General features: G+C 36.3%; 1 protein-coding gene across 10 annotated transcripts in view; it reads right to left on the bottom strand.

Moving 5' to 3' along the window:
* Positions 1 to 25,423, bottom strand: part of TASP1 (taspase 1) — a 295,328-nt gene that overhangs the window by 208,089 nt on the left and 61,816 nt on the right. For all 10 annotated transcript variants that reach the window (XR_003524673.2, XM_027622321.2, XM_027622326.2 and 7 more), the window contains one exon: positions 13,681 to 13,760. Coding sequence is in view for 9 of the 10 variants with exons in the window: in XM_027622321.2 (XP_027478122.1) it covers positions 13,681 to 13,760 (80 nt within the window). In the remaining variant the exon portion in view is untranslated. The remainder of the gene's footprint in view (positions 1 to 13,680; positions 13,761 to 25,423) is intronic.

Here is a 25,423-nt window from a genome sequence, read left to right as displayed (position 1 = left end):
AGAGAGAGAATCTTAAGCAGTCTCTACACCCAGTGTGGAGCCCAATGTCGGGCTCAATCTCATGACCCTGAGATCATGACCTGAGCCAAAATCAAGAGTCAGATGCTTAACTGACTGAGCCACCCAGGCACCCCTACAGTTATTTTAATATCAAACAAGTAGACTTCAAGGCAGCAAGCATTACTAGATTTGGAGTGCCATTTCTTTAAAATAAAAAGGCCAATGAACCACAGTCTTTTGTGGGGCTGTTAACACATGCAAGTAAATATATGGCAACTAGGGCAAAAGAAAAAAAAAATTAAGTTCTTTCATAATATAGTATGTGATAAATACAAGAAATATGATTGTTTTAACATTTAAAAAATCAATATAATTCATTGGACTAACAAATTAATGTCCTCCTTTTCTTTTTTCTTTTTTTTTAATTATGTTCAGTTAGCCATCATTAGTTTTTGATGTAGTGTCCAATGATTCATTTGTTGTGTATAACACCCAGTGCTCATCCCAACAGGTACCCTCAATACTCATCACCCAGAGACCCCATTCCCCCACCCACCTCCCCTCTGAAACCCTGTTTGTTTTCCCGAAGTCCAGAGTCTCTTATGGTTCGTATCCCTCTCTGATTTCTCCCCCTTCAGTTTTCCATCCCTTCCCCTACAGTCCTCCATACCATTTCTTATATTCCACATATGAGTGAAACCATATGATAATTCTTTCTCTGACTGACTTATTTCACTGAGCATAATACCCTCCAGTCCCATCCATGTTGATGAAATGGTAGGTATTCATTGTTCCGATGGCTGAGTAACATTCCATTGAATATACGAACCACATCTCCTTTATCCATTCATCTGTTGAAGGGAATCTTGGCTCTTTCCACTGTTTGGCTATTGTGGACATTGCTGCTATGAACATTGGGGTGCATGTGCCCCTTCTTTTCACTACTTCTGTATCTTTGGGGTAAATACCTAGTAATGCAATTGCTGGGTCTAGGGTAGGTCTATTTTTAACTTCTTGAGGAACCTCCATACTGTTTTCCTGAGTGGTTGTACCAGCTTGCATTACCACCAAGTGTAAGACGGTTCCCCTTTCTCCACATCCTCGCCAACATTTGTTGTTTCCTGTCTTGTTAATTTTTGCCATTCTAACTGGTGTAAGGTGGTATCTCATTGTGGTTTTGATTTTGTATTCTGCCACATTGCTGAAAGGACCATCTCTGCAGTATCCCATAGGTTTTGGACTGATGTGTTTTCATTCTTATTAGTTTCCATGAATTGTTTAAGTTCTTCCTTAATTTCCTGGTTGACCCAATCATTCTTTAGTAGGATGCTTTTTAATTTCCACATGTTTGAATTCCTTCCAAATTTTTTTGTGATTGAATTCCAGTTTCAAGGCATTGTGGTCTGATAACACGGAGGGAATAATCTCAATCTTCTGGTATCAGTTGAAGCCTGATTTGTGACCTAGTATGTGGTCTGTTCCAGAGAAAGTTCCACGTGTGCTCGAGAAGAATGAGCATCTGTTGTTTTAGGGTGGAATGTTCTGCACATATCTATGAAGTCTATCTGGTCCAACATGTCCTTCAAAGCTCTTGTTTCTTTGTTGATCTTCTGCTTAGATGATCTGTCCATTGCTGAGAGTGGAGTGTTAGGATCTCCTACTATTAATGCATTATTATCAACATGTTTCTTTATTTTGGTTAACATCTGGCTTATGTAGTTGGTTGCTCCATGCTGAGGGTATAGATATTTACAACTTTCAGGTTTTCTTGTTGAATAGACCCTTTTTAAGTATGATAGAGTATCCCTCTACATCTCTTACTACAATCTTTGCCTTAAAATCTAATTTGTCTGATATGAGAATTGCTACCCCAGTCTTTTGAGGTCTGTTGGCATGATAAATGGTTCTCCATCCCCTCACTTTCAATCTGGATGTGTCTTTAGGTTCCATATAAGTCTCTTGGAGACTGCATGTGGATGGGTCCTGTCTTTGTATCCAATCTGCAACACTGTGCCATTTCATGGGAGCATTTAGGCTGTTCATGTTAACAGTAACTACTGAAAGATATGAATTTAGTGCCATCATGTTGCCTGTAAAGCCCATTTCTATAGATTGTAAATTTCTGGTCTATGTTACTCTTGGGGTCTTTCTACTTTTATAGAATCCCCCTTTATTACTGCTTACAGGGCTGGCTTGTTGGTCACATATTCTTTCAGTTTCTGCCCATCCTGGAAGCTCTTTGTCTCTCCATCGATTCTGAATAACAGCCTTACTGGATAAAGTATTCTTGGTTGCATGTTTTCCTCATTTAGTACCCTGATTATGTCTTGCCAGCCCTTTCTGGCTTGCCAGGTATCTGTGGACAGGTTTGACATTATTCTGATGTTCCTCCCTCCATAGGTAAGAAATCTCTTCCCCCTAGCTGCTCTCAGGATAGCTGCCTTGGCTCTAAGATTAGCAAGTTTTAGTATTATATACCGGAGAATTGGTCTATTTTTATTGGTCTTGGGAAGGGTCTTCTCTGCCTCTTGGACATGAATGCTTATTTCCTTCCCCAGATTAGGGAAGTTTTCAGCTATGATTTGCTCAAGTGTACCTTCCAATCCTCTATCTCCACCACCTCAGGGATCCCAATAATTCTGACTTTGGAACGTTTCATGGTGTCACTCATCTCATGGGCTTCTAGTTGTTTATCCCTATCCTCCTTGACTTCCTTCCTTTCTATCAGCTTATCTTCTAGATCATTAATTCGTTCTTCTTTCTCATCTGCCCTAGCTGTTAAGAGTATCCCAAGTTTAGACCACTTCTCTTTCATAGCATTTTTAAGTTCAGTGCAATTAGATCTCATTTCTGCCCTTAGAGATTCTATATTGTCACAAATGCTTTTTTCAAGCCTAGCTAATGACTTCAAAAGTGCTACCCTGAATTCTATGTCTGACATCTTTCTTATATCCATATCTATTAATCCAGTGGCAGAGGGCATTGTCTTTGGTTCTTTTCTTTGTTGGGATTTCCTCCTCCTAGTCACTCTGTTGAGGGATGGTTGAGGGAATGTACAGAGTCCAAAATATCAATCACAACCCAGGCAAGATACACCCTAGGAAAATCAAGAGCGGTCGGTAGCCACCACTACCACCTGGTGGCATTTTTCTGCTTGTAGAGATCCAGATATATCTTTTACATCTCAGGCTGATTTTGTGGGTGTTCAGGATGGTTTGGTAGATATCCAGCTCAATTCAAGGGACCGGTCGAAACGAGGTCGCCTACTCCTCTGCCATCTTGCTTCCCTCCTCCCCAGTGTCCTCCTTTTCTCCAAAGAAGACATACAAATGGCCAGACACATGAAAAAATGCTGCACATCACTTGGCATCAGGGAAATACAAATCAAAACTACAATGAGATACCACCTTACACCAGTTAGAATGGCAAAAACTAGCAAGACAGGAAACAATAAGTGTTGGTGAGAATGTAGAGAAAGGAGAACCCTCCTACACTGTTGTTGGGAATGCAAGCTGGCACGGCCACTCTGGAAAACAGTATGGAGGTTCCTCAAGACATTAAAAATAGAGCTATCCTACAACCCAGCAAATGCACTACTAGGTATTTACCCCAAAGATACAGGTGTAGTGAGAAGAAGGGAAACCTGAACCCCAATGTTCATAGCAGCAATGTCCACAATAGCCAAACTGTGGAAGGAGCCGAGATGTCCTTTAACAGATGAATGGATAAAGAAGACATGGTTCATATATACAATGGAATATTACTTAGCCATCAGAAAGAATGAATACCTTCCATTTATACGGATGTGGATGGAACTGAAGGGTATTATGCTAAGTGAAATAAGTCAAGCAGAGAAAGACAATTATATGGCTTCATTCATATGTGGAATATAAGAAACAGCACAGAGAATCATAGGGGAAGGGAGGGAAAACTGAATGATTCAGGAAGAAATCAGAGAGGGAGACAAACCACGAGAGACTCTTGACTTTGGGAAACAAACTGAGGGTTGCGGAAGGGGAGGTGCGTGGGGGGACTGGGTAACTGGGTGATGGGCATTAAGGAAGGCACATGATATGATGAGTACTCGGTGTGATATGCAACTGATGAATCATTGTACACTACATCTGAAACTGATGATATACTATATGTTGGCTAACTGAATTTAAATTAAAAAAAATTAATGTCCTCTTAATAAACAAAAATATATTAAATTCATTCACAATTTTTAAATCTTGCCAAATAAAGCTCCCAAATATAACATATAACTGAATTTTCAATCAAATGCACTATACTTAAACATGCATTGCTTCTATTAAACTGTACTGATGATCCTTCATCAACATAAAAGGGAAGAAAACCAGGATAAAGATTCAAAAGAAAGAAAGAAAACTACCATTATTCACAAATGATGTGCTTATGAATTTAGGAATCAACCAGAATCTACAGATAAATCTATAGATTAATAAAAGGGTTTAGTAACATAGCTACACAAATATGTGTATATGCATACATACACATATGCACATATACACAAACATACATATATGAAATACAATTATATTCATTGGCAAAAAACATTTTAAAAAATAATTTGGCATCATCTGGTAAAGATGAGGACAGGAAGACACTGATCCAGCAATTCTACTACAGTGCATGTATTTAGAGAAAGCCAGCTGACACAATCTATGTACAAGAACACTTGTAAGTATGTTATAACACCAACATAACTGTCTACCTACAGGAGGTATGTCTACAAGAGTTCACAATAAATAGGTTAAAGAAGCAAAATGGAGAATGATATTATTTACAATACCAACCAAAATTGCAAAATATCCAATAATAAACTAATCATGAAGTCTGAAAACAATACTGTAGTAATGACATAGAAATGAACCAAAAAAAGAAAGCTAATAGAATTAACCATCAAATTCAGAAAAAAATTCATGTATATTCTAATGGAATTTGAGAAATACAGTGATATTTTATACCAGTAGGAAATGAATATGTTATTCAATAAGCTGTCTTGGCATAACGTTATCTATTTGGAAAAATAAATTAGATTCCTACCTCATACTACACATAAAAATGAAATGTTAAAGTATTAATGATTTAAATATATAAAATCTAAAAAAACGGGGCCCAAAAAAGTTAAACCATCACACAACAATATAGGCATAAATATCAGGTTTTTTTGAGAGAGACTTTATTTTTTAGTTTAATTGGTTTTAAAGTAGAAGATTTTCCATAAAATGTTATCAAATGTTATAAAATGTTAACAGAATCTGTTAAAATGATGATTGACTAATAATAATCACATAAGATTTAAAATGCCCATAAGGCAAAAGACATCATATATAAAGGTAATGATAACTTATTTAAATTTTTTAAGTATATGCAAATAGCTATGAGACAGGATTAATATACTTAAATCAGAATGATATAATACAAAACTAATAAGACGGAGTTAGAGAGAAGATGGCCAAGTAGGAAATGCCAGGAATCCATCTCCCCACCTAAGTAATTGGCCTGCCAGAATCTAATGCAAATGTTATGGAACTCTGGAGTCTATTTAAGGCTGTTACTTTCAAAGGAAGGCTTGAAGTAAACTGTCCTTACTTGGGGTTAATTTCAGTTCTTACTGCAGTAGCATCTACCCATTCCCCATCCCCATCCCTTTGGCAGACAACCATGTATGTATTCCTAGAGCAGACTGCACACAGCCTGTGAGAGCCAGCTTGGGAAATAAAGACCCTGTCCTCCAGATACTAGGATATGCTCTGATTGCTTCTTGGTCACAAAGTGCAGACAGAGAGGCAGGCATATCTTCTGCCCTCCCTCTCCAGATGAACTGACTTCCAGGGAATTTAAAAGGCTGGTGCTTTTTCCCCACCTTCAACTTATCTCTTTTTCCCCTGTGGGAGACATTTAAGGAGATACACAAATGGCCAATAAGCACATGAGAAATGTTTAACATCATAATCATTAGGAAATACAAACCAAAACCACAATGAAATGCCACTTCACACCCATTAGAATGATTATTATTTGAAAAAAATAAATAGGTAGCAAGTGTTGGTAAAGATATGGAGAAACTGGAACCCCTGTGCACTACTAGTGGAAATTTAAAATGGTGTTGCCACTATGGAAGACAGTATAGTGGTCCTTCCAAAAACTGAAAATAGAATTACCATAAATCCAGCAATTTCATTTCTTAGTACTCAAAAGGATGGAAAGCAGGGATTCTAACAGATATTTGTACATCCGTGTTCATAGCAGCATTATACACAGTGGCCAAAGGCTTGCAGCAACCTAAGTATCCATCAATAGGTAAATGGATAAATGAAATGTGGTATATATATTGTGGCATATTTTTCAGCCTTATAAAGAAATTCTTTTTTTTTTTTTTTTTAAGTAGGCTCCACACTAGGTGTGGAGCCCAATGCAGAGCTTGAACTCACAACCCTGAGATCAAGACTTGGACTGAGATTAAGACTTGGATGCTTAACTGACTGCGCCACCCAAGTGCCCCACAGCCTTAAAAAGAAATTCTGACAGATTCTACAGCATGGATGAACCCTGAGGACATCATGCTAAGTGAAAAAAGCCAGTCATAAAGGGACAGATAATGTATGCTTCCACTTATATGAGGTATCTACAGTAGTCAAATTTTAATGATGGAGATCAGAATGGTGGTTGCCTGGGGCTAAGTTGCCAGGGATTAAGTGGAGGCAATTACTGTTTAATAAGTAGTTTTAGTTTTGCAAGATAAAAAGGGTTCTATAGAAGGATGGTAGTGATGGTTGCACAAAAATGTGAGTACACTTAAGGCCACTGAACAGTACCACTAAAAAATGTTAAAGATGATAAATTTTATGTTATGTATATTTTGTCAAAACATTCAAAAAGAAGTACAGAAAAAAACGTACACAAATGTTTATAGCAGCATTATTTATAACAGCCCTAAACTAGAAACAATCCAGATGTCTTTCAATAGGTAAATGGTTAAACAAACAGTGGTACACCCATAGCATGGATTACTTAGCAATAAAATGGAACAAGCTATTAATAAATACAACCACCTGAATGACTCTCCAGAGAACTATACTGAATTATTAAAAAGCTGGTTCCTAAAAGGTTATATAGTGAATGATGCCATTCATATAACATTCTTGAAAGAGCAAAATTATACTAATGGAGAATAGATCAGTGGCTGCCAGGGGTTAAGGAAGGCATGGAGGTGAGTGGGTATGACTATAAAAAGGCAAATTGAGATATTCTTGTAAAGATGGAAGTGTTCTGTATCTTGACTAAATCAATGTCAATATCCCAAACGTAATATTGCACTATAGTTTTACAAGATTATTACCATTGGAGGAAACTGAGCAAAGGATCCATAGGGATCTCTCTCTATTAATTCTTACAACTGCATGTGAATTTATAATTACCTAAAAATTAAAAACTTAAAACAGAGCACTGGGTGTTATATGCAACTAATGAATCATTGAACACTATATCAAAAACTAATGATGTACTATACAGTGGCTAACTGAACATAATAAAAAAAATAAAATACTTGAAATAAAAGATAAATAAATAAAAAGTGTAGGGGGGAAAAACTTAAAACAGCATAACTGGCCATATTTAAGAGCGAAGTATCACATACCAGCTACAATAAAATTCTAAATTAGTACACAAAATGTTTTATCAATCATGTTGTCTTTCAAAGTATCCTACTCAAAGGCAGAAAAGCTGTAAGAATAGAATCCAGTCAAAAGAAAAGAAAATAGGATTCCTTATGGCAGAATCACACCCATGAATTGATAGGATAGAACAATGTCTGCAATCTACTCTTTACTTATATTTAAACATATACCTTAGGTCCATTCAAAGCATAAAACAGCTGAAAATTAAAGAAGAGATGGTAGCAACTTTGTAGCACAAACTACTCAAGGTTGGCCTTTACCAAGAAACAACAAAATTATTTTCCTTTCAATTTCAACTTTAATGAATCTTCTGGAAGAACTCAAAAGCAGGTACAAGCTTTGTCCCAGGCATTGTTAAAATTGAATGTACATTGAAATTACCTGCAAAACTTCAAAAACTTCAGATGCCTGGGTGTCAGCTACAGAGTAGCTGACTTTGGATGCAGCCAGGGCTTCAGAGTTTTTCAAAGCTCTCTAGGGATTCTAATATGCAGCCAAAGTTGAGAACTACTGCTCTAATGGTTACACCTAACTCCAGATTGGATCAATCACTAAAATCACAAGTCAGTGCTAAAGAGCTAGACCTATTAAATTCTGATGAAATCACATCACCAGGACATTTTCATATCAAACATATTATTAACAGTAAGAATTATATTAACATTTGAGTGTTTCTATGTGCAAATTGGAATAAGAATTCTTTATACATTATCTCAAGTAATCACAATCTGTCCATAAGAAAAGTTTCTTGGAGGTAACTTGTCCATGTCACACAAAGATATATGCTTCTAAAGCGTATACTCTGAGCTACTATGTGGTCAATAATGGCAGCAGCTTTACAAAGACAGACTTCCCAAAAGTAGACAGAGTAAATGTCTTGAGAGGGGAAACACAAATAGCCAGCATAATGGTAAACGTACATTCTGATTCAGCAAATCTACTTCCACCTAGATAAACAAATAAAACACTTAAGTACAAAGGGATATGTACAAGAATATTTGTGAAATCATCAACGTTAATGGCAAAACCTAGAAACAACCTGAATGCCCATCAAAGAGAAATAGCTAAATAAATACGATAAATGCTATTCAGCAGTTTAAAAATTAATTGATCTATATATATCAACATGGAGAGATTTCAAAATATTTTGCTGACTGACAAAAAATTAGAAGTATCATATTATGATACCACTTATCTAAAAACTTACTAAAGATACTATAGAGTATGATACCATTTATCTAAAACTAACAAAAATACTACTACATATTCCAGCATTTCCGTTGACACAGAAACAAGTAAATTCAACAAATAAGTGTGGCTATGGGAGTGGACAGGAGAGGCTGGGGCTGAGAAGAGAAGTAAAGAAGAAGGTTAGGTTTATGTATAATGCTCTAATTTTTAAAAAGGTAATATATTCCTGTACCACACAATTAAAGAGTAACAAATACAATGTTTAAGTAATCAACTCTCTTTTATAATGTGAAATTTGTTATATTTTTTAATTTATATTTGTTATTCATATTATTATAGCTGTTAATAGTACACATTTACAAAACATAGGTTCCAGCTCCTGGTAATAGAGTAGCTTATATAAGACTAACCCACAGACCAATAACAATTACAAACTCTAGTCAGAATTTCTTTAATTAAAAAAAAAAGCTATTTGAAGGCTAGTAACAAAAAGCTGGCAGAAATAGGAGAGGATTCAACCACGGAAAGAAAAGAAACATACTGGGTGAGATCCACATTCATACAGCTTTCCCCATGAGGTACTACAGTCAAAACTGTAGATGCACAATAAAAAGATCTCAAATCGAAAACTACAGTCTTGCCGGATGGAGATGAAGGTGTTTGGGGCTACTGAAGCAACCAGAAATTGAGGGAGGAATCCTGGTAAGGAGAAAGCCACATACACAAAAAAAGGGAAGCCCCCAAATCTATGTAAACATCCCTTCAAATTCTTGAATAAGCCCTTAACTGTTCATACAAGATGCAAGATTCCATAGAGTTTAGTGAGGAAAATAACAGATGAAAAGCTGACACAGATTTTGAGAGATACTTACTGTAGAAGAGACAAAAGTTTCAAGTTTGAGACTTTTGAATAAAACCCTAGAAAGGCCATATCTTAGGAAGAAAGACCACAGGCTAGTACTAAAGTTTAACTCTAAGTTTAAGAACAAAACTGAAATAGACTCACTTTCACAAAGCCTAAAAACCAGTCTATGACAAATACTGTATGATTAAGGAGCTACCTAGAACAGACAAAGTCATAGAGAAAGAAAGTAGAATAGAGGCTACCAGGGCCTAGAGAGAAGGGGGAATGGGTAGTTTAACAGGTACAGAGTTTTCTGCTTGGGATGATAAAAAAAGTTATGGAAATGCATAGTGGTGACAGTTATACAACTGACAGTTATACAACCACTGAATGTACACAGTACCACTGAATTATATACTTAAATACTGTTAAAATAGTAAATTTTATGTTATATATTTTTTACCACAATAAAAAAAGGAAAAAAAGTGCTAAAAGAAAAAAAAAAACCTGACAATGTAGAAGTCTGTATCCAACAAGAAATTATATTTCAAAAGTAAAGGCAAAATAAAGATTTTTTTCAGGGGCACCTGGGTGGCTCGGATGGTTAAGCATCTGCCTTCGGCTCAGGTCGTGATCCCAGGGTCCTGGGATCGAGTCCCGCATCGGGCTCCCTGCTCCTTGGGAGCCTCCTTCTCCCTCTGCCTCTCTCTCTCTCTCTCTCTCTATCTCTCGCGTCTTTCATGAATAAATAAATAAATAAATAAAATCTTTAAAAGATTTTTTCAGATAACAAGCTGATTTTTCACCACTAGACCTACCACATTATCAGAAATGCTTGTTCTAAGCTGAAGGGAATAATACCAGATAGAAATTCACATCTACATATGGGAATGAAATATTATGTGAGAAACTATGTAGAAGATTATTTTAGAATAAACCTGAGAAAGACATAACTTTTGGAACACTGAAAGGGAATAAAAACCTACCAATGATACCCTCCCAAAACCAAAAAAGGTTTGATTGAGGATTAGGCAAGTGCCCAATATAGGACAGCATTTAAATTTTTTTTAAATCTAAATAATAGTTATAATTTCTCCTCCCAAATTCACTATAGGTCAATACTATTCTTTTTTGTAAAAAAACAAAAAAAGTATTAGTCATTGATGAATCCCTAGAAATTAAAACAAATAAAAGCCAAAATTACAAATTCATCAGAAGTAGAAGGTTTAGGAACGCCTGGGTGGCTCAGTTGGTTAAGCATCTGCCTTTGGCTCAGGTCATGATCCCAGGGTCCTGGGATCGAGTCCCGCCATCAGGCTCCTGCTTCTCCCTCAGCCTGCCACTCCCCGTTCATGCGCGCTGCGCTCTCTCTCTCTGACAAATAAATAAATCTTAAAAAAAAAAAGAAGAAGAAGTAGAAGGTTTAGGGGCACCTGGGTGGCTCAGTCCTTAAGCATCTGCCTTCGGCTCAGGTTGTGATCCCAGGGTTCTGGGATCGAAACCCACATTGGGCTCCCTGCTCCGCGGGAAGCCTGTTTCTCCCTCTCCCCCTGCTTGTGTTCCCTCTCTCCTATGTCTCTCTCTGTCAAATAAATAAGTAAAATCTTAAAAAAAAAAAAAAGAACTTCTGCTTGAAGCATTTATTCAAGTAGAATTTTAAAAAAAAAGAAGTAGAAGGTTTAGGAGATAAAACTGAAGACATTTCTGAGACAGGAGGACAAAAAAGATTTCAAAAAGGAGAAAAAACAATTATTGAAAAAGCTATAAGGGTTTGGAGCATAAGATCCAACATCCAATTCACAGAAATTAGAAAAATAAAATAGAGAAAAGATAAGGGACGAGATTAATATACAATTTTTTTTAATTTCCCCAAAACTAAACCACATGAATCTCCAAATTAAAAGTACTCAGTACTCAGTAAGTATCAGGCATATTGAATAAAAAAAGACCCATTCTAAGACGCTTCATTATAATATTAAGAACACAGGAATTAAGGCTTCTTTCCAAAAATGAAAAATATACCACAAAAAACTGGGAATCAAAATGCATAACAGCAAGACTGAAAACTAGAACATAAGAGAACAAGTTCTTCAAAACCTAGGGAAAACAATTTCTAGTCTTGATTATACCAAATAAGGGAATAAAAAAAGAGAGAAAAAACACATGAGATTCAGGAAACAGAGAACCTGATATTGGAGGGATGAAAAAGAAATCCAAAATGATGGTGAGGTAAAGACCAGAGATGACAGTCATGCAGCAGGCTTACTGAGCACCCATTCTAGACGTGAAGGTGCCAAGTGGCATGTCTCCAAGGAAAAACAAAATGGAACTATCCAACGACCAGATTTGTCTGGGTGACATAAGAACTCTACATAAATTCCACTGGGAGATTTTAAGACAGAATTAGTGGTAGGGACTATGAGAATTAGAACTCTCATACTCCCAGTTTGCCTACCATGCATGTATTTCCCTTCCCTCCAGTCTCCCTATATTACAATGTTCAGCTACATGAGTGCTCACTTTGAATATAATATTATTAAGAACTGATCCTTAGGGGTGCCTGGGTGGCTCAGTCGGTTAAGCAACTGCCTTCAGCTCAGGTCATGACCCCAGAGTCCTGGGATCCAGCCCCATGTCCAGCACTCTTCTCAGCAGGGAGCCTGTTTCTCCCTCTCCCTCTGCCTGCCACTCCCCCTGCTTGTGCTCGCTCTGTCAAATAAATATATAAAATCTTTAAAAAAAAAAAGAACCTTATTATATACCTGCTATGATATATAATTATTTCTTTTTTATACAACTTGGTCTCCTTGGATTTAATGATTCCCCATTTTTTCATTTGATTATTTATAGTCATAGATGACTATGATAGAAAACAAAAATTTAACTTAAAAAACAAGTAGTATATGTTTTCAATATTTGTCTTTTATGCATAAATATATAGCTAAAATTTCATTTTTAAAAGACATAAAATACACATTCACACATATATATTTATAACTCAGTTTTCATTTTTCAAAGTCATTAATCATTATCAGACATTAGTCTTGATAACAATTTCTACTTACTACATAACATTTCATCATATGATAATTTACTTACATTCCTCTCTGATGGACGTAAGATTTTTTTTCAAATTTTTTGATATTCTTAATAATGCTTATTGAGAACTACATAAATTTTTGTCTATATTTCTAATGTCAAGTTCCTACAAGCAGAGTAAGTTTCAGGCTTTGCTCTATATTACTTAGCTGTCCTCCAAAATTTCTGCCAATTTTATATTTGTACCTCCAGTGTATTATGTTCATCTCATCACACACTTATGAGCAGTAATACAGTATTTTTAACTCTTTCACAAATTAGGAGGGAACAAATTTAACATGTACTCACTTGAATTTCCCTACTAGTTATGTTCTATTATCTATTTATGACTTTTGATCATTTTTCTTTTGGAGTATTATTTGTATTTGTGTGGTTTTTATTTTAATATACCTTTTCATAGATTAAGGATATGTATCACTTTGTCATATTTATGGTAAGTGGTTTTTATCAGTCTTAACTCTTATGTAGTTACACTTTTGTTCTTCCTTCTCTTGCACTTGGTCCCCAGAAAAGCCCTCCTCAGGCCAAAGACAGATAAATGTTGACCTGTGTTTTCTTCTCTCTCTCTGAGGGGGTAGTATTAAGGTTTTATTGTTAGTAATTATTTTAAGTAACCTAAAAGGGATCCTTTAGCAATACTTCTATAAAAGCATGAGAATGGGGGGATCCTCAGGAATATAAAAGTGCCTTAAAATCAAATAACTTTCTATGTATCTTTTAATTATAAATATTTTGACATATAAGCTTCCTTTCTTAAATATCAGAGTACTATGTGGATTAAAGCACTGTAACACTTCCAGGTATATATGCCAGTACAGCTTAATTTTGAGAAGTTTTACTCACTTGTGGTCATGATGTTAGGAGGGCAAGAGGGTATTCCATGATCTACTGCCCATCTGTAGGCTCCTTCTCCAACTAAAAAGCTAACAACAGAAAAATTATTCTTTTAAAAATTCAGTCTCATCTTCTTCTTCATATTCAATAAATATAAATCATACAGTAAGGCAAATGAAAAAATGTCTTGCATATAGATATAATTCTAGGTTTACTTCAAAATAATAATATGGCTATAGGCCCCAAATTTTAAAATTTTCCCCAAGTTAGAAATTTTACAATTGAAAATGGTACAATTTCATTTGCAATAACCACCAACTAAAAATTGGCAAAATTCAACATAAGAAGTAAAAAAAAGTTGATTTCCCAGTGGAAAATATTAAGATTTATCTTGGATCATCATGGTCACAAGATCCATTTAATCAGGTTAAGAATTAAAGTTTCAGTGAATGTCTTCAGATTTGGTAATTTTGCCTACTGTAACAACTGGATCTACTCAAAATGAGTGAGTACATCCAGAGATGCCCAAAACAATGAGATGTACTTACATTTGCAAGCCTTGGTGCAACAAAAATATACATATGACCTATATGTATGCCCCTCAGATCATTTCTACTGTGGTAAGTATATGGTGTGTACCAAAAGTAATTTTTCAAGCCTTAAACTGCAAATTTTAACATAAAGAAGTAAATAAAAGGATATTGTTAGCTAACTGTAAAAAACTTATTTTCAAAGATTTCAAATAGCGTTCAGGATAATTAACCACTCCATTCATTCCCTAACACAGTAATAGCAAGCAGTTACCATAATAATCACTTCATCTCCTTCCATAGCCAACTTCTTAAAGATCTCAGCCAGCTAGTAATGGGTTTCCTTGAATTTGTGCCTGCTCATTAGTTTTCCACTCCCTATTTTTTGTTTCTGTTCATCTAATCATTCCAACACTAAAACTCAAAGTAATGCACATTGAAGTCTTTAGATTCATTTGTTAAGAAGAAGACCAGCAAAACAAAATCTAAGAAGCCACTCAAAAACATCCAAATAGTTCTAGTGAGAAACTAAATACTTAAGTCCAATAACTACTTTCCAATATACATAAAGGTAGGAGGCATTGAAAAAAGAGGAGGGCCAACAAGAATAAAAAACTTTACCCCTTCAAACTTCCATATTTTTTAAATTCTAAAGGATTCTGAAAGTAGAAAACAGTTTGTCCTATTCTTCTATCAAATGAAGACCACTGCATAGAATATGCAAAGAAAAGCTGTCACATAAAGTTCAAATGGAAGAATAACTGAAATAGAAACTTGAATGCGAGTTGAGCCATCCTGATGGCATTTTTAGCACTTCCTTCTTCTAGAAAAGGAATGTGATATAAGAAATAACTTCTCTTCATGTGAAGATGTAAAAGAGATGCCAAAGTAACATATTAAATGATGAGAAGTTTGAAGCTAAATCTTAGCACACCCATTGGTCATCTTGGGTTCAATCCCTGTATCTGGAATCAATGGCATTTTACAAAACATTCTTAGTTTTATTTTTCATTTCTTAAACAGTCATTGCTTTTAAATTAAATCAATTTGCCATTGGCTGCTATGCAAGTTTTTAAAATAGTTGAGGCATTTTACAATATTCACAGGAAGTTGACTATCTGAATGCCATCTTATGGATAAGAATACTGAATATCTGACCTTTTCTTACTATCAAAAATGATCTGTCTAGTAGTTAATAATCACACAAAAATGGCATATAAGTGCTTTTGAAATCATTTTAAAATTCTGAAAAGCTACATGATACTAACATGTCCAAAAAAATCACTTTCTAGAACATTAAATGCAGTATCAATTCACATTTCTTTCAGTCTTAATGACTCTCCAAGGAGAAAACTTTTAGAGAAATTTTGTCTCAATCAAGTTAGGAAATCCCATAGACTCTACCTTTGTAATATATCCAGAATCTGACCACTTCTCACCACCTCTCCTGCTACCACCTTTGTCTAAACGACCATCATCTGTTACCTGGATTGTTGCAATGGACTCATTACTTTCATGTATGCCTTGCTTTGTTCCCTGCCCCAGCCTATGCTCACCAGCCACTGACATCCTTGTAAAACACAAGTCAGACAATGACATTCCTCTTCTCAAAACCTGCACAAACCTGGAGTTTTCATGAGAATCCCAAGTGATCTGATCCTTTCTGCTCCCTCCTTACCTCATCTCTTAGTCTTCTTGCCCCCTGGCTTACTCTACTTCAGCCTCCCCAAAACACAAATATGCCAAAGAACTTCCAGTCTCGATCCTTCACCCTGAATGTTCCCTCTATCACACTCGTCCTTATTTCCCAAATGGTAAATTCCCTCATCTGCTCAAATGTATCCCCTTAATGAGACCTATTTAAAACTGTACCCAACTACCTATCCAGGACTCCCAATCCCTGCCATTTTGCTCTTTCCACATTTTTCTTTTTTCTACCTTCTAACGTACTAGACACTTTATAATTTACATATTATATCTATTATTTACTTCTATCTTCCCCAAAGAAACCGTAAGCTTCATAAGAGTGGGAATCTTTGTTTTTTCACTGATATATCCAGGCATTCACGACAGTGCCTAAAGCAAACTAAGCATCAAATAAACATTGGCAAGATATTAAACAAATAGTAATAAACTAGGGTGTCAAAATTCCTTAAGGGACAGCGTTTTCCTTGTGTTATGCTGAAAACAAGTCCAACATGATGTAAAACAAAAAGCAACAACACTCTACTGAGAGCAGCCCTGAGGTGGGGTGATTGAAACCTTCAACAAGCCGTACTCTAACTGCTGCTGCCAACGCTAGCACAGCCAAGCCTCCTAGAAAGAGCTATTTGGGCAAATATGAGATGTGAACTGCAACCTCATGGATGGCAAACCACCCATTTCCAAAGAACCATGACTTTACCATCAGTCTAAAAACGTGTCATCTTGTGATTTAGAAAGCTCTCAAGAATGCTCAGAGATCCCAATAATCAAAATATGTTATTCTGGATGAAAAGATACAGGAGAAAATGAGAGCTGTTTCTTTGGACTTAAAAACTGATTTCTATCTATTTTACCTATCGCTTCCTTATTCATCATAAATATACAAAATTGAGGAAAGACAAATTAGTAGGTATTGATCATTTAAAGCTTATAAAGTGAAAATAAAGGGGAACTTGTGGTATTTGGAAATAACATACCAACCAAACTAAATAGTAAGAATTTAACTCTTTAAAAGATTTTTTTAATTTAATTTCAATTTTTTTACATTTAAAAAATGACTTTTTAAACATGGGTGGTTCAGTCGGTTAAGCATCTGCCTTCGGCTCAGGTCATGATCCCACGGTCCTAGGATCAAGTCCCACATCAGACTCCTTGCTCGGTGGGGAGCCTGCTTCTCCCTCTGCCTGCCACTTCCCCTGCTTGTGCTCTCTCTCTCTCTCTTTCCCTCTCTCTGACAAATAAATAATCTTTTAAAAATAAATAAATAAATAATTATTTCTTAAAAAACAGAACCTCAGCATAAGCAATTGACACAAAAAAATGAACAATCTTTAGAATCAAAATATATCTCATCAATGTTCACATTTTTCTGGTTGTCTTATAAAATGTTTTCTATTATTGTTATTTTGTTCTTTAAACTTTGGTTTAAATGGGAATCTATCTAAATCTCTACCTCCTGATTAGTTAATAGATCTCTTATGTTTCTTTTAATCTTTCATTTTTGAATTGTCTTTTTTTTGTCTTTTCACATTCATACAACAAAAGTAGCACAAATTTGAGTGAATTTATGAAATATAATAGATTAAATAGAACTTGAAAATAAACAATGTACCAAAAACTAAATATGTCTCTGAAAAAAATCCTAAGGTCTAATTGAGCACCTTAAGATTTCATTTATACTAAACATAAAACAATCTTTGTCTACCTTTTCCTTTCTCATCAAAAGAAACATAATTTCCAAAAATTATAACTTCTATATTAGGAGTCAGCAAAGTTCTTCTGTAAAGGGCCAGATAGTAAATAGGTTGGCTTTGTAGCCACAGTGTTTCTTTTGCAACAACTCTATTTGGCCTTTGCAATGCACAAGCCATAGACAATACATATACAAATGGGTAAGGCTGTGTCCCAATAAAACTTTATTTACAAAAGCAAGCAGCAGACCAGATTTGGCCCATAAGCCACAGTTTGCCAATTCCTGTTCTAAATGATAATGCCTATCAAAGCTGTACCCTATCATAATGGAAAAAGAAAGATTCAAGCTATACTTTTATAAATAAAGAAACTTGGGTAAATGTGACACAGGTTATGATGGTAGTCCCACCAAGTTTATGAAGATACCAAATACTCTACGAATCTGACCAAACACCAAAACTGAAACAATACAACATCATGGTGGCTATAACCAAAAACTAAGGTATACAGATAAATGAACTTTTTATTTAAAGAACTCTTAAAAAACACCTATTGTATGTAATGCCTTGCCATCCCCATACAGTGGTGACAGATAACACCAGAGGACCATGATTTCTAAGTGTTCCATTGGCCTTTGACAGTTTTTGTACCTTTATGCCTGGCACACAGATAATGAGCAATAAATATTTGCTGAGTGAAGGGGAAATGAATGAATAATTAAATAGGTGTAAATAGTTACTTCTCATTATTATAAGAGGATTCCATTTTCCCTTTACTTCTAATCTGCTGCTTCTAATGTGATATGAAAGGACTCCAAATTTTTCTAATAGCCTAAAAGTGGTCAAGTGTGGGACTCAGTTTCATTATCTGCAAAATGTGTCTTCTCTTCATAAATCATTGTATAATTTTTATGAGCTAATGCATGCAAAACACATAAAACAGTGCATAATATAGTGTATAAATGCAACAAATGTTAGCTATTATCATTACAGAAATTAGATAACTAGATTTATTAGGGTCATATGGACATTTAGGACACTCAAGGAATTTTTTTCTCAATTACTGAGGGTATACAATAAACTTCCAGGAATATGAGAGATTTCTGCTTCTGGACAAGATGGAATAACAGGGAACAAATTTACACTCTTGCCTGAAGAAACTGTTTTGAAAATCAGACAAAATGTAGGAAACAATAGTTTTCAGATATTAGTAGGCAACATAAAGACAGTGATCCTTGAGAGAAAGGAAACAAAAAAGGTAAACCCTATGACTGGCCCAGCTTACTGCCTAGACAGGTTCCAGGCCATGGCACAGAAAGAATTCAGGCAAAGCCCAGCAGTTTCTCAGTTGAAGAGAAAGAGCTGGGCATCCAGAAAAGCCCCGACAGCCAGGGTTCACAGGGCAAAGTACTAGAGAGGAGAGAGCTGCAAAGAGAAAGGACTCTGATATCTGCACAGTCCCCTCTTGTCTTCAGCTGAATAGAGATGAGTGTATGTGTAATAGGAAATCACCCAAGCCCTGGGAAAGAATACCACAAAAGTTTTAGAGAAAACAAGCCCCAAGTTCACAAAGGGACAGGAACAGCTCAGCTCCTGTTCCCATCAGTGAAAGTAAGAAACCTCATTCTAAGTACATCTGTTATAGTACTCCAAAGAGTTTTACCCAATAGCAAAGCAAAATTAGCTCAAGGCTAAATGCTTCTCTAGTTTCATGTAACAAAGTATACAGCAAGACCTGAAAGGATGAACCTGGTTCTAAATAACTTAGCCACACCCTAGAATAAAGCTCAAGAATATTTATTAAAATTGTGAAATATTTGGCACCAAATAGATAAAACTCACAATGCCTTGAATGAAATAAAAAATTACAAAGCATGCAAATAAGGAAATGCACCCAATAAAGAGGAGAGAAATATTTCAATTGAAAACAACTCAGAAATGACAAAGATGAGAGTAAATAGTAAACAAAGATATTAGCAATTATTATACTCTATTCAAATGTTCAAGAAGCTACAGGAAAGATTAAACATGTTAAGTAGATACATAGAAGACACTTTTTAAAGCTGCAACAAAATCAAACTTCTGAAGATGTCTACAATGTCAGAGATGAAAAATAAACTTGATGTGATTAACAAATGATTAGATATTGTAGAAAAATAGTGAACTTGAAAACAGCAATGGAAACTATTCAAAATGAAACAAAGAGAAAAATGAATGGAAAAAGTAAATAATTTATTAGTGATCTGTACGACTTCAAGAGGTGAAATACACATACAACTGGAGTCCTAAAGGATAGGAATCAGAAAATATATATGAAAAATTAATAGCCAAAAACATATTCCAAATTTGATAAAGTATATTTCCCTACATATCCAGATGCAAAATAAACTGAAAACAAAGATTTTATAAGAAAACTACAGACCGGTGGGGAGGAGAAAGATGGCGGAGGAGCAGGAAACCTAAATTTCGTCTGGTCCCAGGAATTCAACTAGATAGGGATCAAACCATTCAGAACGGCTACGAACTCAACAGGAGATTGAAGAAAAGGATAACAGCAACTCTCTAAACAGAAAAATGACCACTTACTGGAAGGTAGGATGTGCGGAGAAGTGAATCCAAGGCGATATTCGGGAGGATAGACAGCAGGGGAGGGGGCCTCTGTCAGCCACTAGCAGCAAGTGATAGAGCAGCGGAGCACAAAATCGGAACTTTTAGAAGTCTGCTCTGCTGACGGACGACACTCCAGTGGCTAAGTGGGGGGCAGAACCCTCACTGCGACAGTGTGGTCTCAGGACCCTCAGGGTCAAAAGACCAGGGGTGCCTGAGTGCAACAGAGCACCCAGGTATCGGAGCAAGGAAGCCAGGTGCAGAGATGGAGCCAAGGAGTGGGCTCTGCAGCACATTCGGGCCACTGCTCTTCCAGCAGGGACCCAACAAGCAGCAGATCCAGGGAGAATCCCCTTCCTCCCCCAGGAGGAGCGGTGTGGGAGCACACCCCAGAGATCTGCTGGGTTTGGAGACTCCACACGGGGTGGTGTGCCAGAGATAGAAAAGCTTGGTCACAGGTCGAGTGAGCACGGGCATGCAGCCAGAGATGGGGAGATGGGAGTGACTGCTTTTCTCTGGGGACTCACTGAGGAGTGGGGCCCCAAGTTCTCAGCTCCTCCAGGGCGGAGATTGGGAGGCCGCCATCTTCACTCTCGTCCTCCAAAGCTGTACAGAAAGCTTGCAGGGAACAAAACCTCCAGAGAACAAACCCAAGCAGATTACTTAGCCCGGAGGGGCAAGGGAGGGACAATTCCGCCTCCGGCAAAGACATTTAGGAACCACAGGAACAGGCCCGTCCACCAAAAGATCAGCAAGAACTGCCAGCCAAGACCAAGTTTACTGATCAATGAGAACAGCAGAACTCCAGTGCTAGCAGAATACTGCACACAGAATAAATGGCTTTTTTCCCATAATTCTTTAGTCTTTCAAAGTTAATTTTTTTATAACTGGTTTTATTTTTTTTTCAATTTTTCTTTTTCCTTTTTTCAACCAAAATCTGATCAATTCTTTTTTAAAAAAATCTTTTTTATTTTTCATTTTAGAGTCATATTCTATCCCTTCATAGTAGTTAAACTTATTTTTGGTGTGTATATATATATATATATATATATATGTATATATATATGTTGTAAATGTTCTCTCTTTAAAATTTTGGGATACGCTTTCTTCTAACAGACCAAAATATACCCTAAATCTCTAGTGTATGGCTTTGTTCTAGTCTGCTGCCTGATCACATTCTCTCCCTTTTTTTTTTTAAATCCTCTTTTTTCTTTTTTCAACCAATTCCTTATCTTATCAATTCCTTTATACAATCTTTTATAATCTTCATCTTTACAGTCACAGTCCATCCCTTCATCATATTAATCCTTATTTCTGACATATATAAGTTTTTCTTTCTTTAAAATTTTGGGAGGCACATTCTAATAACAGACCAAAATATGCCCAAAATCTACTGTATGGCACTGATCTATGCACCAGCCTGATATTTGATCATATTCTGGTTTTTTTTGGTTGTTTGTTTTTGTTTTTTTTTAATCTTTTTTTCTTTTTTTTTTCTTTTTGCTTTCTTTCCTTTTCTGTTCCCCTGGTTTAAGGTCTCTTCTGATTTCTTTAGTGTATATTTTCTGGGGAGGCTGTTACCCTGTTAGCATTTTGTTCTCTGATTCATCTGTTCTCCTCTGGACAAAATGACAAGACGGAAAACATCACCTCAGAAAAAGGAACAAGAGGCAGTACAGACTGCCAGGGACCTAATCAATACGGACATTAGTAAGATGTCAGAACTACTGTTCCGAATGATGATTTTAAAGGCACTAGCTGGGCTTGAAAAAAGCATGGAAGATATGAGAGAAACACTTTCTGGAGAAATAAAAGAACTAAAATTTAACCAAGTCAAAATTAAAAAGGCTATTAATGAGGTGCAATAAAAAATGGAGGCTCTAAGTGCTAGGATAAATGAGGCACAAGAGAGAATTAGTGATATAGAAGACCAAATGATGGGAAAATAAAGAAGCTGAGAAAAAGACAAACTACGGGATCACGAGGGAAGAATTAGAGAGATAACTGATACCATAAGATGAAACAATATTAGAATAATTGGAATCCCAGAGGCGCCTGGGTGGCTCAGTCGTTAAGTTTCTGCCTTCGGCTCAGGTCATGATCCCATGGTCCTGGGATCGAACCCCGCATCAGGCTCCCTGTTTTGTGGGAAGGTTGCCTCTCCCTCTCCCACTCCCCACTGCTTGTGTTCCCTCTCTCACTGTCTCTCTCTCTGTCGAATAAATAAATAAAATCTAAAAAAAAAAAAAGGATAATTGAAATCCCAGAAGAAAGAGAGAGAGGGGCAGAGGGTATACTGGAGCAAACTATACCACAGAACTTCCCTAATTTGGGGAAGAAAAGAGGCATCAAAATCCAGGAGGCACAGAGAACTCCCCTCAAAATCAACAAAAATAGGTCAACACCCCGACATCTAATACTAAACTTACGAATTTCAGAGACAAAGAGAAAATCGTGAAATCAGCTCGGGAGAATAGATATGTAACCTACAATGGCAGAAACATTAGATTGGCAAAAGAACTATCCACAGAGACCTGGCAGGCCAGAAAGGGCTGGCATGATATAGTCAGAGCACTAAATGAGAAAAATATGCAGCCAAAATACTATATCCAGCTAGGCTGTCATTGAAAATAGGAGAGATAAAAAGCTTCCAGGACAAACAAAAACTAAAGGAACTTGCAAACACGAAACAAGCCCTACAACAAATATTGAAAGGGGTCCTCTAAGCAAAGACAGACCCTAAATGTAACATAGACTGGAAAGGAACACAGACAATATACAGTAACAGTCACCTTACAGGAAATACAATGGCACTAAATTCCTATCTTTCAATAGGTAACCTGGATGTAAGTGGGCTAAATGCCCCAATCAAAAGACACAGGCTAACAGACTGGATAAAAAAACAAGACTCATCAATATGCTGTCTGCAACAGACTCATTTTAGATGCAAAGACACCCCCAGATTGAAAGTCAGGCGGTGGAAAACCATTTACCATGCTAATGGATATCAAAAGAAAGCTGGGGTGGCAATTCTTATATCAGACAAATCAGATTTTAAAACAAAGACTGTAAAAAAAGAGGAAGGACACTATATCCTACTTAAAGGGTCTATCCAACAAGAAGATCTAACAATTGTAAATATCTATGCCCCTAACATGGGAGCAGCCCATTATATAAGCCAATTAATAATAAAAGAAAAGAAACACATTGACAACAATACAATAATAGTGGGGGACTTTAACACCCCCCTCACTGAAATGGACAGATCATCTAAGCAAAAGATCAACAAGGAAATAATGACTTTAAATGACACACTGGACCAAATGGACGTCACAGATATATTCAGAACATTCCATCCCAAAGCAACAGAATACACATTCTTCTCTAATGCCCATGGAACATTCTCCAGAATAGATCACATCCTGGGTCACAAATAAGGTCTAAACTGGTACCAAAAGACTGGGATCATTCCATGCATATTTTCAGACCACAATGCTTTGAAAATAGAATTCAATCACAAGAGGAAAATTGGAAAGAACTCAAGTACATGGAGGCTAAAGAGCATCCTACTAAGAACGATTGGGTCAACCAGGAAATTAAAGAACAATTAAAAAAATTCATGGAAACAAATGAAAATGAAAACACAACTGTTCAAAATCTTTGGAATGCAGCAAAGGCAGTCCTAAGAGGAAAGTATATAGCAATACAAGCCTTTCTCAAAAAAAAGAAAGGTCTCAAATACAGAACCTAACCCTACACCTAAAGGAGCTGGAGAAAGAACAGCAAATGAAGACTAAACCCAGCAGGAGAAGAGAAATAATAAAGATCAGAGCATAAATCAATGAAATAGAAACCAAAAGAACAGTAGAACAGATCAACAAAACTAGGAGTTCGTTCTCTGAAAGAATTAACAAGACTGATAAACTCCTGGCCAGACTTATCAAAAAGAAAAGAGAAATGACCGAAATAAATAAAATCGTGAACGAAAGAGGAGAGATCACAACCAAAAAAAAAAGAAATACAAACAACTATAAGAACATATTATGAGCAACTATATGCCAGCAAATTAGATAATCTGGAAGAAATGGATGCATTCCTACAGACCTACCAACTACCAAAACTGAACCAGGAAGAAATAGAAAACCTGAACAGAGCTATAACCACTAAGGAAATTGAAGCAGTCATCAAAAATCTCCCAACAAACAAAAGCGCAGGGCCAGATGGCTTCCCAAGGGGAATTCTACCAAACATTTAAAGAAGAATTAATACCTATTCTTCTGAAAGTGTTCCAAAAAACAGAAATGGAAGGAAAACTTCCAAACTCGTTTTATGAGGCCAGCATTACCTTGATCCCAAAACCAGACAAAGACCCCATCAAAAAGGAGAACTAAAGACCAATATCCCTGATGAACATGGATGCAAAAATTCTCACCAAAATACCAGTCAATAGGATCCAACAGTACATTAAAAGGATTATTCACCACAACCAAGTGGGACTTATTCCTGGGCTGCAAGGTTGGTTCAACATCTACAAATCAATCAATGTGATACAATACATTAATAAAAGAAAGAACAAGAACCATATGATCCTCTCCAAAGATGCAGAAAAAGCACTTGACAAAGTACAGCATCCTTTCTTGATTAAAACTCTTCACAGTGCACGGATAAAGGGTACATACCTCAGTATCATAAAAGCCATCTATGAAAAACCCACAGCGAATATCATCCTCAATGGGGAAAAACTGAGAGCTTTCCCCCTAACGTCGGGAACACGGCAGAGATGTCCACTATCACCACTGCTATTCAACACAGTATTAGAAGTCCTAGCCACAGCAATCAGACAACAAAAAGAAATAAAAGGCAACCAAATCGGCAAAGAAGAAGTCAAGCTCTCACTTTTTGCAGATGATATGATACTTTATGTGGAAAACCCAAAAGACTCCACCCCAAAACTGCTAGAACTCATAGAGGAATTCAGTAAAGGGGCAGGATATAAAATCAATGCACAGAAATCAGTGGCATTTCTATACACCAACAAGACAGAAGAAAGAGAAATTAAGGAGTCGATCCCATTTATAGCTGCACCCAAAACCATAAGATACCTAGGAATAAATTTAACCAGAGGCAAAGAATCTGTACTCAGAAAATTATAAAATACTCATGAAAGAAACTGAGGAAGACAGAAAAAAATGGAAAAACGTTCCATGTTCAAGGATTGGG

The sequence above is a fragment of the Zalophus californianus genome, chromosome 8 (genome assembly GCF_009762305.2).
Source record: "Zalophus californianus isolate mZalCal1 chromosome 8, mZalCal1.pri.v2, whole genome shotgun sequence".
NCBI lineage: Eukaryota > Metazoa > Chordata > Mammalia > Carnivora > Otariidae > Zalophus > Zalophus californianus.
Note: the sequence above shows the minus strand (reverse complement) of the source record. Positions and strands in the feature narration are given on the sequence as shown.